General features: G+C 42.7%; 1 protein-coding gene across 5 annotated transcripts in view; it reads right to left on the bottom strand.

The window, feature by feature from the left end:
• usp28 (ubiquitin specific peptidase 28) overlaps window positions 1–18262 on the bottom strand; it is a 31008-nt gene that overhangs the window by 8031 nt on the left and 4715 nt on the right. Inside the window, exons 6-20 of one of the 5 annotated variants that reach the window (XM_024393823.2) lie at window positions 16763–16849; window positions 16205–16342; window positions 15996–16066; window positions 12254–12327; window positions 11826–11974; window positions 11568–11695; window positions 8985–9080; window positions 8474–8659; window positions 7847–8070; window positions 7364–7434; window positions 6562–6790; window positions 3646–3948; window positions 3135–3289; window positions 685–990; window positions 286–381 (exon numbers count right to left, since the gene is read on the bottom strand). In XM_024393823.2, coding sequence (XP_024249591.1) covers window positions 286–381; window positions 685–990; window positions 3135–3289; window positions 3646–3948; window positions 6562–6790; window positions 7364–7434; window positions 7847–8070; window positions 8474–8659; window positions 8985–9080; window positions 11568–11695; window positions 11826–11974; window positions 12254–12327; window positions 15996–16066; window positions 16205–16342; window positions 16763–16849 — 2313 coding nt within the window. Of the gene's footprint in view, window positions 1–285; window positions 382–684; window positions 991–3134; window positions 3290–3645; window positions 3949–6561; window positions 6791–7363; window positions 7435–7846; window positions 8071–8473; window positions 8660–8984; window positions 9081–11567; window positions 11696–11825; window positions 11975–12253; window positions 12331–15995; window positions 16067–16183; window positions 16343–16762; window positions 16850–18262 lie in introns of all 5 variants that reach the window. The other 4 variants (XM_024393821.2, XM_024393822.2, XM_024393820.2 and 1 more) reach the window with 4 other exon arrangements.

Genomic DNA, 18262 nt, shown 5'->3' on the forward strand with positions numbered 1-18262 from the left:
GAGGGAGAGGGCTATACAGACTTTTATGACTAGTGAATTTAAACTTTTAAATTAAAAGAAGCCTAGTTAAGTTATGAAGTGAAAAAAGTAGCTGGCTGAGAGTGAGCAGTTATGGAAAACAATGCCTATGGCGCAAGTCTGCCAAGACTCTACCTCTCCCCTTTATGTATGTGCATATACCTCAACAAGAGGAGAAAGACGAAATGTTTACAAGTATAACATTGTGGAAGGACATAGACTAGCGAGATGATAATGAGCGAGTACTAAGGATACAGCCGACTTTACCTTGATGAGGCCAGCCTCAGGGCCGTCCTTGTCGAACACCTGTCTGGCTTTGGCTATGGCCATAATGATGCCTTGCATGGCTGGAGTTAGCATCATCTTAAACACCACAGAGAAGGACAAAGAATTAGAGCAAGTCCACACACAAACTCCTATAGCAGCAACGCACCTTTCAGCGATCCATGTATGCTGTCTCCATTCAATGAATATATGCAAGCTATAATAGTAATATTTAAGGCAACAGCCAAAGAGTGTCATTGCCCAATAAGTATCTAAACGATTTTCTAACCAAAAACCAATAGAAGTCCATGTAACATGGAACAGCATGCTCTCAATTTATTATTATTAATTTGTATTTATTCATGTAAGTTAAATAAAGTTAGTTAAGTAGCGGCTCTCTACCTCTTCATTGTAGCCGTCAGTGTCAGCCCGGACCAGGATCCTGCCCACGTTGGGGATCTCCACCTCCGACACTACATTCTCTGGTTGCTGCTGCCTGCTTCTGGTCGCCTCCGGGGCGTCCTGATCATCCTCGCCATCTGCCTGGGTGTCAGGCGCTGCTGCAGCTTCCGCCACTGCCTCTCTGAACCCCGTCTCGCTGTCTGTCTCAGTGGTGACGTCTGTGGAGGAGTCAGGGGTCACAGCTGCAGTCTGGGCCTGGCCACTCATCTCTGCTGCAGGGCTCGGAGACTGAGGTGGGGGGAGCTGCTGGGGATATTAAGTTGACATTAATGTTTTAGTCATTTAGCAGACGCTCTTATCCAGAGCAACTTCCAGTTAGTGCATTCATCTTAAGATAGCTAGGTTGGATAACCACATATCACAGGCATAGAAAGGGCATTTTTTTGTTAATAAAGCTAGAAACACACACACACAACCAGTCAAAAGTTTTAGAACACCGACTCATTCATGGGGTTTTCTTTATTTGTACTATTTTCTACATTGTACAGTAGAATAATAGTGAAGACATCATAACTATGAAATAACACATATGGAAACATGTAGTAACCAAAAAAAGTGTTAAACAAATCAAAATATATTTTATATATTTGAGATTCTTCAAAGTAGCCACCCTTTGCCTTGATGGCAGCGTTGCACACTCTTAATGACAGCATATATCATTGAAATAAAATATAATCGTTTTTCTAACTGGATCCTTTCGATTGATAAACTGAGTTGTCAAATGTACATTTACTGTGCATGAAGGTCCACAAACAAAACAATTCACTACATTGGGATTCATTCAGGACTATATGCATTGACCACTAGAGGTCATATGTACACCATTTATGATTAAAGTTGGTTGTTTCCCCAGGCAGGGTATTCTGTCCTGCAAGCAATGGAATATGTGACACAAACCCGATTACTGTTAAAATAAGCGTAAGGCATGTCAAATCTAGAGCTAACAGTCAGATACTACTGATACTGCCATCAGACTGACAAAGAGTAACTGATATATCACAACGGATCCTTGTCAACAGGTAATATGCCTACGTTTCATGCACATTCACAAAATTCTGTCATCACTCAATGTTGTCAAAAGCCACGTCATCAGCATTCACAGAAGCATTGTCAAAACATTACACAGGCCTGAAAACGAGCATCAGTTCAAGCAAGCAACTGACCTACGCCTTGTCGCTGGAACACACCAGAACTCTCTCCAACTAACCAACCGTAAAGTACAGTAAGGGATATAAAAAGCTCATGTTCTATTTAAAACCAGGCCTGTCACTGGTCACAGCTCCTGAACCTCTTGACAGAGTCACCCCAATATCCCCCAGTGATAAACCAGTTAGCTGAGGACTGACTATGCGGAATGATGCTGGGATGGCGGGGGGGGGGTGTCCAGTGACTGGCTGTTAGGGCCTTATCGCCTCCAGGGAGGGAGGTGTGATATGTGGGGAAAGGGGCTTTGGCTAAATAGTTTTTTTTTTAAACCAAACAAATACTAGTATATTAACAAGAGTAGCTTTTTCCAAACACAACTAGTATGAAATGACATGTTGAAACAGAAATTAAGCTCACACGTAAAATATCACAAAAGACTTGGTTAAAACTCAGACGAGATTGCAGGAGGTTGGCCGAGTGGTAAACACAGCTGCCTTTGGACTACACATAGCCACTGTCTAAAATAAAGACAACAAATGAGTAACACTGCCTTTTCTTTTTTCCTTTTACCCCTTTTTCTGCAATTTCGTGGTATCCAATTGGCAATTACAGTTTTGTCTCTTCGCTGCAACTCCCATACGGACTCAGGAGAGGCGAAGGTCGAGAGCCGTGCGTCCTCCGAAACACACCCCAACCAAGCCACACTGCTTCTTGACAGAATGCCTGCTTAACCCGGAAGTCAGCCAGGACACAATGTGTCGGAGGAAACACTGAACACCTGGTTACCGTGTCAGCGTGCATGCGCACCGTCCGCCAAAGGAGTCGCTAGAGCGCAATGGGACAAGGACATCCCTAACCCTCCCCTAACCCGGACGATGCTGGGCCAATTGTGCGTCGCCCCATGGGTAACGCGGTCGCGGCCGGCTGTGGACAGAGCCTGGACTCGAACCAGGATCTCTAGTAGCACAGCTACTGTAGCAACTGTGATGCAGTGTCTTAGACCACTGCTCCACTCAGGAGGCCTACCCTTTTCTTTTTTATATGTTGTTTATCTCACACTGAACCCATAGGTCACCCTAATATCACACCCAAAACATCCAGTAGCAGCAGCTGTTACTATGCAACAGGGAAGTAAGAGATATAGGCCTAGGTATATTTGTGTATGTGGCCTAGATAGAGTATATTACATTTATTCAATGGGTGCTCATATGACAACCCCAGACCCCTCTTTTCACCCTTCCCACCTGACAGTGTTGCTGCCCCTCCTCGTCCTCACTGGTATGTTGGCAGGGCTCTGGCGTGACAGAAACAGCCTGGTGGTCGCACTCCTCTGGGCTGCTGCCAACACTCTCCGGTGACACAGGGACCGGGGACTGGGGCTGGCTTGTTGGGACTGGCTCTGAAACAGGACAAGGACCATGAGTTGAACAAGCAACTATAGTCAGAACTCAGATCTTAGAGACTGTATAGAGCAGGTGGTATAACTCCAGTCATTAAGGATCCTGCAGTCCTGCTGGTTAACATTTTTCACTAGTGCTAATTGAACAATTTAATTTAATTAACTTGATACATTTTATGGAGAGGGAAACTGATTCCTCACCATCGGCAGACAGACAGAGACAATAGTGCTTAGCCAAATGTGGTGACCGTATAATTTAGTATCCGACTAAAAGACAAGGATGAAAACCAGCATACACAGCCACCCTCAAAGACCAGAATGGTGTAACACCGGCATACATTCATGTCCAGACCAACCTCCAGATTCCACAGCTGGTATAACAACCGATTGTGCCACATGTTCCTGTTCTCCAGTGGGTTCCTGGGCTGCGCCAGATTGGGGGACTGGTTCTGCTGGGGCGTCTTTACTGGGAGCACGAGTGGAGGTTACGGCTGCTGTGGGAGAGACCGGATCCTCCTGTGGCTGCTGGCAGAACTGGTCTTCCCACTCCTTGAGCTCCTGCTGGAACCAGCGGTTGTCTTCGCGCACGTATTGCCTGAGGATGGGTGGCAGGGAGTCCATGGCCTGCATGACCTGGCCTGTCTCGTCATCTGTGTCCTCTGTTAACATAAATATCATAAATATAACAATCACAATGAGCTAACTAATAACAGTCAATAGTAACCTAAACTGCTAAGCAGCAAACAGTGAAACACTTTATGTAGATAAACATGTCAGGTCTAAAAAAACCTAACACCTGGTCAGGCCATGATTTGGATATATTAATGTATTTATGTATAGATCAAGAGAAGCAGTTACAGCGTTGACAGATATAGCAGGTATACACTATATGACCAAAAGTATGTGGACACCTGCTTGTCGAACATCTCATTCCAAAATCATGGGCATTAATATGGAGTTGGTCCCCCCCTTTGCTGCTATAACACTCTTCTGGGAAGGCTTTCCACTAGATGTTGGAACATTGCTGCGTGGAATTGCATCCATTCAGCCACAAGAGCATTAGTGAGGTCAGGCACTAATATGTGTCGATGAGGCCTGGCTCGCAGTCGGCGTTCCAATTCATCCCAAAGTGTTTGATGGGGTTGAGGTCAGGGCTTTGTGCAGGCCAGTCAAGTTCTTCCACACCAGTCTTGACAAACTAATTTCTGTATGGACCTCACTTTGTGCACATGGGCATTGCCATCCTGAAACAGGAAAGGGCCTTCCCCAAACTGTTTCCAGAAAGTTGGAAGTACAGAATTGTCTAGAATGTCATTGTATGCCTAAGGGGCCTAGCAAGAACCATGACAAACAGCCCCAGACCATTATACCTCCTCCACCAAACTTTACAGTTGGCACTATCCATTGGGACAGGTAGAGTTCTCTTGGCATCCGCAAAACCCAGATTCGTCCGTTGGACTATCAGATAGTGAAGCGTGATTCCTCACTTCAGAGAATGCGTTTTCACTGCTCCAGAGTCCAATGGCTGAGAGCTTTACACCACTCCAGCTGATGCTTTCAATTGCGCATGGTGATCTTTGGCTTGTGTGCGGTTGCCCGGCCATGGAAACCCATTTCATAAAGCTCCCGACGAACAGTTCTTGTGCCGATGTTGCTTCCAGAGGAAGTTTGGAACTCGGTAGTGAGTGTCGCAACCGAGGACATACGATTTTTACGTGATATGCACTTCAGCACTCGGCGGCCCCGTTCTGTGAGCTTGTGTGGCCTACCACTTCTCAGGTGAGCCGTTGTTGCTTCTAGATGTTTCCTCTTCATAACAGCACTTACATTTGACCCGGGGCAGCTCTAGCAGTACAGAAATTTGACAAACGGACTTATTGGAAAGTTGGCATCCTATGACGGTGCCATGTTGAAAATCACTGAGGTGTTCAGTAAGGCCATTCTACTGCCAATGTTTGTCATTGGAGATTGCATGGCTGTGTGCGCCTCAATCTTATATACCTGTCAGCAACAGGTGTGGCTGAAATATCCACTCAATCCACTCATTTGAAGGAGTGTTCACATACTTTTGTATATATAGTGTACATACAGTATAGGTATGGTTAGATATATGTAAACAGCACTGTGACATGTCAACTTGAGCCTTCTAATTGGCGCAGGGCTGGGGCTTGATACTTGCCCAGGGGCCAAGAGTACCTGCGGTGGCATCTGTGTGCTCAAAGAGACATGGAGCTCTGCTCGCTGGACAGTGCCAGCAGGCAGTCCAAATTAAATTTAGCTGATATGTTTTTGGTCCCTGAAACATTATTTATTTTTTTTAGCCCTTTTTCGCCCCAATTTCGTGATATCCAATTAGTAGTGTCTACTGTCTTGTCTCGTCGCTGCAACTCCCGTATGGACTCAGGAGAGGCGAAGGTCAAGAGCCATGCGTCCTCCGAAACACAACCCAACCAAGCCGCACTGCTTCTTGACACAACGCACATCCAACTCGGAAGCCAGCCGCACCAATGTGTCGGAGGAAACACTGTACACCTAGCGACCTGGTCAGCGTGCACTGCGCCCGGCATGCCACAGGAGTCGCTAGTGTGCGATGAGACAAGGATATCCCTGCTGGCCAAACCCTCCCTAACCAGGACGACGCTGGGCCAATTGTGCGCCGCCCCATGGGCCTCCCGGTCGCGGTAGAGCCTGGGCTCGATCCCGGGAATACTTTTGATTCGATTTATTAGGATCCCCATTAGCCGACGCCAGTAGCGACCGGGGTCCAACATAATGAAAAAGACATTACAAACAAAATACTTGACAATTTACATCAGTTAAACATACATGTTAGTACATACATACATCAAGTATGTCATATGGGGGAGAGGCGTGCCGCGAGGTGTTGCTTTATTTGTTTTTTGAAACCAGGTTTGCTGTTCACTTGCACTATGAGATGGAAGGGAGTTCCATTTTTTGTTTTGGACCTGGGGACTGTGAAAAGACCCTGGTGGCATGTCTGGTGGGGTAAGTGTGAGTGTCAGAGCTGTGTGTATGTTAACTATGCAAACCATTTGGAATTTCCAACACATTAATGTGTCTTATAAAAAAAGGGATCCAGTCAGTCTTACCTCATCTCTTAGCCAGACTGACTTGCATGCATAGTATTAATATTAGCCCTCTGATTACAATGAAGAGCAAGGTACTGGCAGCAAGCTGGTAGGTCTGCTGTTGGAACCAGTAAAGAACCATAGCTAGTTTCTCAGTGGAAAGGGGAGGAGGGAAATGGGTACCTGTGATGAGGTGAGGCAGCCTGTCGTCAATGTACATGAGACAATAGGCACTGGCGTTGGTCATGCCTCCGTAAGAGTCCCTGACCAGCTCCTCCCAGGAGGACTCGCTGACGATGACATCGTTGTACTTCATCCAGCGCTGGTTGGCATGGTCGTAGATATATGCCCAGTAGTGGCCGGCCGAGGCTTGGCCCTCGTGGACGAGGACGGCGTGAAGCCTATACGGAACCTTCACACGTCAAACAAGGTTAGGACCAGAAAAGTAAAGTTTCTGCAGAATCTTTCTGTATTTTAGGTCCCGGAAATTCAAGTTTCAGCAGAAATCGTCGGTACACATGTACACATTAAACAGGATTAAACAGTTGCTTCTGTACACATCAACCAAAAGCTTTTAATAACCTCTGCTTTGTTACTAGCATGCCATGACATATACTGAACTCAATCCATTCTTGTTAACTTCTCATGACATTCAACCCCCTTGTATTCTCTGTTCCCACCCACAATTGTGCTACATTGTGATAATGCACAAATGCTAAGGCAACAATATCAAACTCATTGCCAAAGGTAACATGTAATAATGTTTTTCAGTGTGTGGGATACTGTTAATCAGTATAGTCTCTTGTGACCGAACATTAACATAATGCTAAATCGAGTACCTGACAAGATTTGGGACTTGGTTCCTAGATGAATCATTATGCAATGATACACATATACACCTGTTCAACCTGACAAAGTGATATTAGTGTATCTCATGCTTTAACCTGACAGGGACTGTCAGATGGATGAGTACGAGGGATCTTACCTGACACAGGCTGTTATCAGAGTACATGCCCTCCAGTGCTTGGCTGACCCTGTCGATGCTGGCCTTTAGCTCTGAGCACCAAGACACAGACACACAGATCAATGCAGTGCACCTGGGGCCGTGCCAGACACACACACTCTAGAGTAGACACTGACTGCCAGGATAGGCTGTCAGCTCATGATACACATCAAATTGAAAAACGATCACTAGAAATGTACAGTAAATGAGCATGATCAAATATAGCTTCAAAACATCTTTAAAAAGTTAACTTGCCTCAGTGAATGTAATTTCTCAATCACTACAGATATACCATATAAATCAAGTGCTAGTCGCATATCAAAATGTCATGGGATGTATCCATTGTTAAAATGTTGGTGCTATGCATATCTTACAGTGTGTCTTTAATGTACAATAAAAATAAATCAACTTGAACCCAAATACAGAGAGGTTATCATTAGTGAATCTAGGTGTAAGTCACTGTACCGTTCATGTTGATCTCCACCTCTGACCTCCAGCGCTGCAGGCAGATCTTGACAAAGCGCAGCTCCTCCTCGGTCACACTGTGGGGGGCAGGGTGAGGTGGGGTGTCCATGGGGGCTCTACACTGGGTGAAGGGCTTGAAGATAGGTGTCCTCTGGCCCGAGGGGGGCTGCTGCTGGCAGGTGGGGCTGTCGGACAGGCCTGTGTCTCCTGGCTCCTGGCACTGACTGAGGAGACCCACCGAGGAAAAGCAGGATATCAACAAAAATACAGTAAATACAGTGATTGATGTGCTATACACAGGCTAACAGGTAAAACATTATAGGGTTTTGGTCAATTTCATTTCAGAAATTAAATGGAATAAATAGAAATCTACAGTATTTCATATTACCCATAATTGTTTACCACATTTCAAATGTATGAACTGATTTTCAATAATCTCCTGAATTGACTGATTCACATTGACAGGTAGTGTTCAGTGTTCAGCTCACTTCAGCAGCTGCACTGCAGTCATATGGAGTAACAAGGAGTACCGGTAAGTAATGCAAGACTAGATTGTATTTTTAGTTTCATGTGCTTACACACTCATAGCCTTGACTAGTGAGACACAGTTGTCCCACAGGTCCTTACCTGGTGTCATCAGGGTTGCCCTGTGTGTGCTTGAGGTTGCTCCCGGGGGGAGTGGGGGAAGAGGCAGCCAGCCTCACATCTTCAGCTGGGGACACACTGGTGGGCTTGGTGCAGGCGAACTCCAACACATACTGTAACATGTCCGCCAGTGGATACTTTGTCGGCCCTGAGCCATAGTTTCTGTAGCTGGAAACAGAAGGAGACAGAGGTTGAACTGACAGTACATTGGCAAACAATTACAAGCAGGTTTCATCAATAACATTGTCAGTCATGACTCATGAGCAGGACATTTCCTACGTGAATCAAACAACTAATATTATGGGACCACTATGTGTATGACAGTTTTTATACTAACTCATTATTAATTCACTCTCAATGGACACATTTGGAGGTATCCATCCTGTTGCAGTAATCACTGAATTTTAATGAAAAATTATTAACTAAAATAACACGTGTACAAACCTGACGTGTCACACCGCTTTACAAACAGTAAACTCAATAGTCAACTCACCACTCCAGTTTCTGCTGCAGGACTATGAGCTGTTCCTTCAGTCTCTTCACCTCTTCTCTCCTGTTGTGGATCTGCTCATTGTTCTTGTGAAGGTATCTGTTCACATACAGTAAACTTAGTTTACCACAACAAAAGTTTATTTGACTCCGATTCCCCACTTACAGTATCAACATTACAATGCTCAGTCTAAGTGAATGCAGATAGTTGAAGTCAGAAGTTTACAAAAACGTGGAGTGTTTCAACCACTCCACACATTTCTTGGCAAGTCGGTTATGAAATCTACTTTGTGCATGACATTTCTCTAACAATTGTTTACAGACAGATAATTCACTGAATCACAATTCCAGTGGGTCAGAAGTTTACATACACTTGACTGTGCCTTTAAACAGCTTGAGAAATTCCAGAAAATTATGTCATGGCTTTAGAAGCTTCTGATAGGCTAATTGACATCATTTGAGTCAATTGGCGGTGTACCTGTGGATGTATTTCAAGGCCTACCTTCAAACTCTCTGCCTTTGCTTGACATCATGGGAAAATCAAAATAAATCAGCCAAGACCTCAGAAAAAGAATTGTAGACCTCCACAAGTCTGGTTCATCCTTGGGAGCAATTTCCAAACGCCTGAAGGTACCACTTTCATGTGTACAAATAATAGTACGCAATTATAAACACCTTGGGACCACGTAGTTGTCATACCGCTCAGGAAGGAGACTCATTCTGCCTCCTAGAGATGAATGTACTTTGGTGCGAAAAGTGCAAATCAATCCCAGAACAACAGCAAAGGATCTTGTGAAGATGCTGGAGGAAACAGGTACATACGTATCTATATCCACAGTAAAACGATATATCGACCTAACCTGAAAGGCCGCTCAGCAAGGAAGAAGCCAAAATCGCCATAAAAAAGCCAGACTCTGTTTTGCAACTGCACGTGTGGACAAAGATCATACTTTTTTATTTATTTTTTAAATGTCCTCTGGTTTGATGGAAAAAAAATAGAACTGTTTAGCCATAATGATCATCGTTATGTTTGGAAGAAAAAGGGAGAGGCTTGCAAGCCGAAGAACACCATCCCAACCGTGAAGCACGGGGGTGGCAGCCTCATGTTGTGGGGGTGCTTTGCTGCAGGAGGGACTGGTGCACTTCACAAAATAGATGGTATCATGAGGTAGGAAAATTATGTGGATATATTATACACCTGCATTGCTTGCTGTTTGGGGTTTTAGGCTGGGTTTCTGTACAGCACTTATCAGCTGATGTAAGAAGGGCTAAATAAATACATTTGATTTGATTTGATTGAAGCAACATCTCAAGACACAAGTCAGGAAGTTAAAGCTTGGTCACAAATGAGTCTTCCAAATAGACAATGACCCCAAGCATACTTTCAAAGTTGAGGCAAAAGGGCTTAAGGACAACAAAGTAAAGGTATTGGAGTGGCCATCACAAAGCCCTGACCTCAATCCTATAGAACATGTGTGGGCAGAACTGAAAAAGTGTGTGCGAGCAAGGAGGCCTACAAACCTGACTCAGTTACACCAGCTCTGTTAGGAGGAATGGGACAAAATTCACCCAACGTATTGTGGAAAGCTTGTGAAAGCTACCTGAAACGTTTGACCCAAGTTTAAATGGTTTAAGGCAATGCTACCATATACTAATTGAGTGTATGTAAACGTCTGACCCACTGGGAATGTGATGACATAAATAAAAAGCTGAAATAAATAATTCTCTAGTTTTATTCTGACATTTCACATTCTTAAAATAAAGTGGTGACCCTAACTGACCTAAGACAGGGAATTTTTTACTAGGATTAAATGTTAGGAATTTTGAAAAACTGAGTTTAAATATATTTTGAGAAGTGGTATGTAAACTTCTGACTTCATTGATTATAAAACTAGGTGATTCAAGCCCTGATTACTGACTGGCTGACAGCTATGGTATATCAGACCATATACCATGGATATAACAAAACATTTACTTTTGCTGCTCTAATTACCATGGTCACCAGTTTATAATAGCAATAAGGCACCTCTGGGGGTTTTGGTACAGGATATTGCCAATATACCACGGCTAAGGGCTGTATCCAGGCATTCCACATTGTGTCATGTATAAGAACATCCCTTAGCCATGGTATTTTGGCCATATACCACATCTCCTCGGGCCTTATTGCTTAAATATAAACCATCACACTACCTCCACAGCAGAGACTGATCAACAACTACAGGAAGCGTTTGGTTGGAGTCATTGCAGCTAAAGGTGGCACAAGCAGTTATTGAGAGTAAGGGCGCAATTACTTGTTCACACAGGAGCACTGGGTGTTGCATAACTTTGTTAATGTAATAAATTAAATAAGTATGTAATTGTTGTGTTATTTGTTCACTCTGGTTCCCTTTATCTAAAATTAAGTTTTGGTTGAAAATCTGATAATTCAGTATAAAACAAATATGCAAAAGTAGAGAACATTTCAAAGGGGGCAAATACATACATATCCAGTGCTGTGAAAGTAAGTATATATATATATATATATATATATTTTTTTTTAAATATACATAGTTTTAGTTTTTTCTCAAATTAATATCAAAAAACTCACCTGTCCATATATATGATTTGTGGGAATTCCAGTTTCTTGTGAATCTTTTCTGGGCGTCCTAAAGACTGGTTGAACTCAAACCTGGACAGTTCAAAGGTCAACACTGGTGGTAACTTTGAGAACCACCTCTGGAACACAACAGAATTCACATTAACATGTCAATTTCTATCTATATTACATTTACATTCATATGTATTTGGCTTAACATTCACAACAACTTTCAGAGTAAACATAAAGCTAGGAGTTTTGTATGCTCACCTCGCTGCCAGACGAAATGGTTTGATCCAAATGTAGGGCTTCAATCTCCCCCTCTATCATGGCGCCTTCAAGACATTCATCCAAGTTGTTGAAACCATTCACTTGTAAGGGGTACTGACCAAACTGCTCGATGTTGGATAAGGTCTTGCCTACACATTGTCAAACATCGATGTGAATTGACAGAAAAAAATTGCAGAAGGGTCAGGAGTTTTTCTTCATCGTGTGACCTCAGCAGGAAAAACTATGGCGCCTACTTAAAGGCTATATCAGATTACGACTAGTCATATAGGGTCATAGCCAAGTATGATATGATAGTGACTACGGTCATAGCCTAAAAACAAGCTTTTCCTGGTCATGTCAGGTGATCAGGAAATACTTGAGGCCCTACAGTATATATAACCACAATGAAATGTCCATTCTATACTTACCCGCATGAGTTCTCTCTGCCACAAATGTCCCATAGAACAGCTGAACCATTGGGTTTTCTTTTTTATCTTCCGGGCTGCTAAAGATAAGATCACTTTTATACCTTGAGCAATTCAATATCTGATTTCCTGTACTTCAAGAGACAAATAATACTGGTATAGTAATAAGAATACTTATTATATGTTCAGTACTGGAATGTCAAATAGCTTAACAAATTACCATAGCTATGGTATAGTTAGCTACAGGGGAGCACCTTTGGTTTTAGAAATTTGGGGGGGACACATATATATATATATAAAAAACACACACCAGCCAAAAGTTTGAACACACCTACTCATTCAAGGGTTTTTCTACATTGTAAAATAACAGTGAAGACATCAAAACTATGAAATAACACATATGGAATCATATAGTAAACCAAAAAGTGTTTTAAAAAATCTAAATATATTTGAGATTTTAAAGTAGCCACCCTTTGCCTTGACAGCTTTGCACACTCTTTGAATTCTCTCAACTAGCTTCACCTGGAAAGCTTTTCCAACCATCTTAAAGTAGTTCCCACATATGCTGTGCACTTGTTGGCTGCTTTTCCTTCACTCTGCGATCCAACTCATCCCAAACCATCTCAATTGGGTTGAGGTCGGGTGATTATGGAGGCCAGGTCATCCGATGCATCACTCCATCACTCTCCTTCTTGGTCAAATAGCCCTTACACAGCCTGGAGGTGTTGGGTCATTGTCCTGCTGAAAAACTAATTATAGTTCCACTAAGCACAAACCAGATAGGCGTATCACTGCAGAATGTTGGGGTAGCAATGCTGATTAAGTATGCCTGGAATTCTAAATAAATCACCTACAGAGTCACCAGCAAAGCAACCCCACACCATCACACCTCCTCCATGCTTCAAGGTGGGAACTACACATGTGGATATCACCCGTTCACCTACTCTGCGTCTTAAAGACACAGCGGTTGGAACCAAAAATAAAAGAAATCTGACCAAAGGACAGATTTCCACCGGTCTAATGTCCATTGCTTATGTTTCTTGGCCCAAGCGAGTCTCTTCTTCTTATTGGTGTCCTTTAGTAGTGGTTTCTTTGCGGCAAGTCGACCATGAAGGCCTGACTCACACAAATTCCTCTGAACAGTTGAGATGTTGAAAGGTGTCTGTCCGTGAATAATATTAAAAACATTTTAGGTTGCAATTCGACTTTAATGGACTATTATCCTCTGAGCAGAGGTAACTCTGGGTCTTTCTTTCCTGTGGCGGTCCTCACGAGAGCCACTTTCATCATAGCGCTTGATGGTTTTTGCAACTGCACTTGAAGATACATTCAAAGTTCTTGAAATGGTCCGGATTGACTGACCTTCATGTCTTAAAGTAATGATGGACTGTCATTTCTCTTTGCTTATTTGAGCTCTTCTTGCCATAATATGGACATGGTATTTTACCAAATAGGGCTATCTTCTGTATACCAACCCTACCTTGTCACAACACACAACAACCTGATTGGCTCAAACGCATTAAGTAAAGCAATTCCACAAATTAACAAAACACACCTGTTCATTGAAATGAATGTGTTATTTCATTTCATTAATTTCTACAACATAGAAAATAGTAAAAATAAAGAAAAACCCATGAATGAGTAGATGTGTCCAAACTTTTGACTGGTACACACACACACACACACATACAGTGGGGCAAAAAAATATTTAGTCAGCCACCAATTGTGCAAGTTCTCCCACTTAAAAAGATGAGGCCTGTAATTTTCATCAAAGGTACACTTCAACTATGACAGACAAAATGAGAGACAAAAATCCAGAAAATCCTATTGTAGGATTTTTTATGAATTTATTTGCAAATTATGGTGGAAAATAAGTATTTGGTCAACAACAAAAGTTTCTCAATACTTTGTTATATACCCTTTGTTGGCAATGACAGAGGTCAAACGTTTTCTGTAAGTCTTCACAAGGTTTTCACACACTGTTGCTGGTATTTTGTCCCATTCCTCCATACAAATCTCCTCTAGAGCAGTGATGTTTTGGGGCTGTTGCTGGGCAACACGGACTTTCAACTCCCTCCAAAGATTTTCGATGGGGTTGATCTCTGGAGACTGGCTAGGCCACTCCAGGACCATGAATTGCTTCTTACGAAGCCACTCCATCGTTGCCCGGGCGGTGGGTTTGGGATCCTTGTCATGCTGAAAGACCCAGCCACGTTTCATCTTCAATGCCCTTGCTGATGGAAGGAGGTTTTCACTCAAAATCTCACGATACATGGCCCCATTCATTCTTTCCTTTACACGGATCAGTCGTCCTGGTCCCTTTGCAGAAAAACAGCCCCAAAGCATGATATTTCCACCCCCATACTTCACAGTAGGTATGGTGTTCTTTGGATGCAACTCAGCATTCTTTGTCCTCCAAACAAGACGAGTTGAGTTTTTACCAAAAAGTTATATTTTGGTTTCATCTGACCATATGACATTCTCCCAATCTTCTTCTGGATCATCCAAATGCTCTCTAGCAAACTTCAGACGGGCCTGGACATGTACTGGCTTAAGCAGGGGGACACGTCTGGCACTGCAGGATTTGAGTCCCTGGCGGCGTAGTGTGTTACTGATGGTAGGCTTTGTTACTTTGGTCCCAGCTCTCTGCAGGTCATTCACTAGGTCCCCCCATGTGGTTCTGGGATTTTTTCTCACCGTTCTTGTGATCATTTTGACCCCACGGGGTGAGATCTTGCGTAGAGCCCAAGATCGAGGGAGATTATCAGTGGTCTTGTATGTCTTCCATTTCCTAATAATTGCTCCCACAGTTGATTTCTTCAAACCAAGCTGCTTACCTATTGCAGATTCAGTCTTCCCAGCCTGGTGCAGGTCTACAATTTTGTTTCTGGTGTCCTTTGACAGCTCTTTGGTCTTGGCCATAGTGGAGTTTGGAGTGTGACTGTTTGAGGTTGTGGACAGGTGTCTTTTATACTGATAAGTTCAAACAGGTGCCATTAATACAGGTAACGAGTGGAGGACAGAGGAGCCTCTTAAAGAAGAATAAAAATAATTATTATTTTCCACCATAATTTGCAAATAAATTTCATTGAAAATCCTACAATGTGATTTTCTGTTTTTTTTTTTCATTTTGTCTGTCATAGTTGAAGTGTACCTATGATGAAAATTACAGGCCTCATCTTTTTAAGTGGGAGAACTTGCACAATTGGTGGCTGACTAAATACTTTTTTGCCCCACTGTATATATATATATATATAAATAAAACTCATTAAAAAAATAAATGTCCTTGCACTGTCAACTGCGTTTACTTTCAGCAAACTTAACATGTGTAAATATTTGTATGAACATAACAAGATTCAACAACAGACATAAACTGAACAAGTTCCACAGGCATGTGACTGACAGAAATGGAATAATGTGTCCCTGAACAAAGGGGGGGGGGGGTCAAAATCAAAAGTAACAGTCAGTATCTGGTGTGGCCACCAGCTGTATTAAGTACTGCTGTGCATCTCCTCCTCATGGACTGCACCAGATTTGCCAGTTCTTGCTGTGAGATGCTACCACACTCTTCCTTTTTAAATCCAGTCTGATAAACACTCCAAACAGCCTACCCAACCGCTCGGAGGCGTATACATGTTCCTAAAGCACACAGGTGCCTCGTGTTGTATCACATTCCCCTGGCTGGCTATGACAATAAATGTGTTTTCGTACAGAACTGACTGTTGGGATAAAATCCTTGACTTACTTTCCATTAGCAGCCAGCTGAAAGGCATCTTCAAGCCAGTCAAGGAGTTTGTGGGTGAACTCACTCACATCCTAGAATGAACACATCTGAAATGAACATATTTGTATGCAAAGCAGTTGATGTAAAGGGGTGGCCATGACCCTGGTGTGTGTGTATGTGCGCATTGACAAGTGTGTATGCGCGTATACCTGTTGGACCTCAGTGTGTACCTGTTGGGCCTCACTGGATCGGAAAGCATCTCTCAAAAGCTCTACGGCAGCAGACGGGTCCACAAACCTGCGAGTGGAGCCCACCATGAGAGCAAAGAGACAGCGCAGCTCCTGCATGAAGGCTATGTTCCTCTTGTCCTGAGAACACATGCATATGTTAGGCTTCTCTTACTTCACATAGCTGCACTGGAAAACTTGGGCAACACTTTACTGTTTTCAACAATATATCTTCATATGCAGAGGAGTCCATATAACTTTGTACTTACACTTAATAACTTTCATGAACCTTTCTTATAAACGTATGTAGTTTTTTATAACATTTGATTATAACATGTAGCCTACACTGTTTATAAATGGTTTATCAATGCTTCTTCATGGAAGTTACTATTAAGTGTTAACCACTATCTTTATGCACAATGTATAATTTTGTAGTCTAGTTTCCCCCCCTTTCCCCTTCCCCTCTAACATCAGCCAGACATCCCCTGACTCTTCAGCCTCTGGGACCCAAAGGTCCAGTCTCTGTTCCTCAGGGCTCCTGGCTCTCCATTGGACACTCACCGAGTGGCTCTTACATTTCTCCAGGATTCGCTCAGACAGGCAGTAGTTAAGTACCAATCTGCGGAACACTGGCAGGTGGAACAGGGACTGAAATAAGAGACAAAGATGAGATAGAGTGACGGAAAGGTGACCTGTCTTTTCGTGTGTAAAAATGTCATTGTCGAGGATACTTATGGAGGTTTTAAACACACAAGAGTCACAGTTAAGCAAACAAAAAAGTTAAGATAACTGTATTGTATGAGACCAGGTGATGGTAATTTTCCTCTCATAACAAGACGAATAAATGAGATAATCTTCTCTTTATATTAGTGACAAGACTGGTGAGCCATAGTGAGTTTTATTGCTAACTCTGTAACATGTACAACACAAAATAATGGAGCCTTTTGTGCAGTTTTGAAGAGACAACAATATACCCACGTTTTTGATCGCATTAGGCCTATGTGTCTTCAACTTTCTCGTTTCCCTGAAACTTAATTACAGATTATCACAATCTTACTGTAAAGCGTACCACACCAGATACCACAGAAATATGAGTACACAGCCACATGCAGTCATACAGTGAGTCTCAATCAGATAACTACTTTCTATGGGTAAATTGTGATGGAAAGAGTCAAATAAAAGGAGGGATTTAAAATGGAACAACTTCAAATGACTTCTCAGCCACTCAAAATGTATGCATGCATTGCTATCCCCTGATGATATTTCCTTTGGGTTTTTAGTGCTTTAAATCGATGTGGCGCATATCTTAACGAAATTAAGACAAATGAGCATTCCCATTTGGCCTAATCTACCGATATAAACTAATTTCAGTCCAGGCGGCAGAGTTCATCACTTGCTCTATCATCACAACACTGCACTATTTAATTACCCTTACAGTCTATCAATATCAATGAAGGCTTGAATTTCAGCAGAGCCACCTGATAGGCCCAGCTAAATTTAGTCTGGAATGGACTCTTAATAGAATTATTGCACCAAGAAGCTTTTGTGTTTGGAAAGTAAAAACCCTTACCCCACCACTGCCCCTCATCTTTCCCCATCCTCCTGGTATTACCGACAACTCAATTTAACACAAATTTGGCTTGATTGTGTGGTAACAGGTTGAAAATAAATCTTCTCCCTCTGTTTGCCAGAAGTCGACATCGTTCAGCAAATTGGACGGAAAACATGTGTTTGGAGCCTTCTCGCCTAGTGGTAATATTTTGAACCGATTCACACCAGAAGTCTTGAAAGGTTTTGGAAAACTTAGAGGGGTTCTAAACATGGTCATCACATATACACCAATTAGGAGGTGGTGCAGAAAGTCAAGGCTGTATTATAGAGACCAAAGGAGTCCAAGGGATTCTGCAGATTCTGCAAAATTCAAATACAACCTTTACTGTACGACATCAACCTTAGTAACAGCCAGGACCTGACTGGTGATACAACAGGTGGTCTTAAATGGCAAAGCATTAACAAGGTCCACAGTACAAACCACAAATGTTATACTTATCTTCTTAGCCT

The sequence above is a fragment of the Oncorhynchus tshawytscha genome, linkage group LG30, assembly GCF_018296145.1.
Source record: "Oncorhynchus tshawytscha isolate Ot180627B linkage group LG30, Otsh_v2.0, whole genome shotgun sequence".
Lineage (NCBI taxonomy): Eukaryota > Metazoa > Chordata > Actinopteri > Salmoniformes > Salmonidae > Oncorhynchus > Oncorhynchus tshawytscha.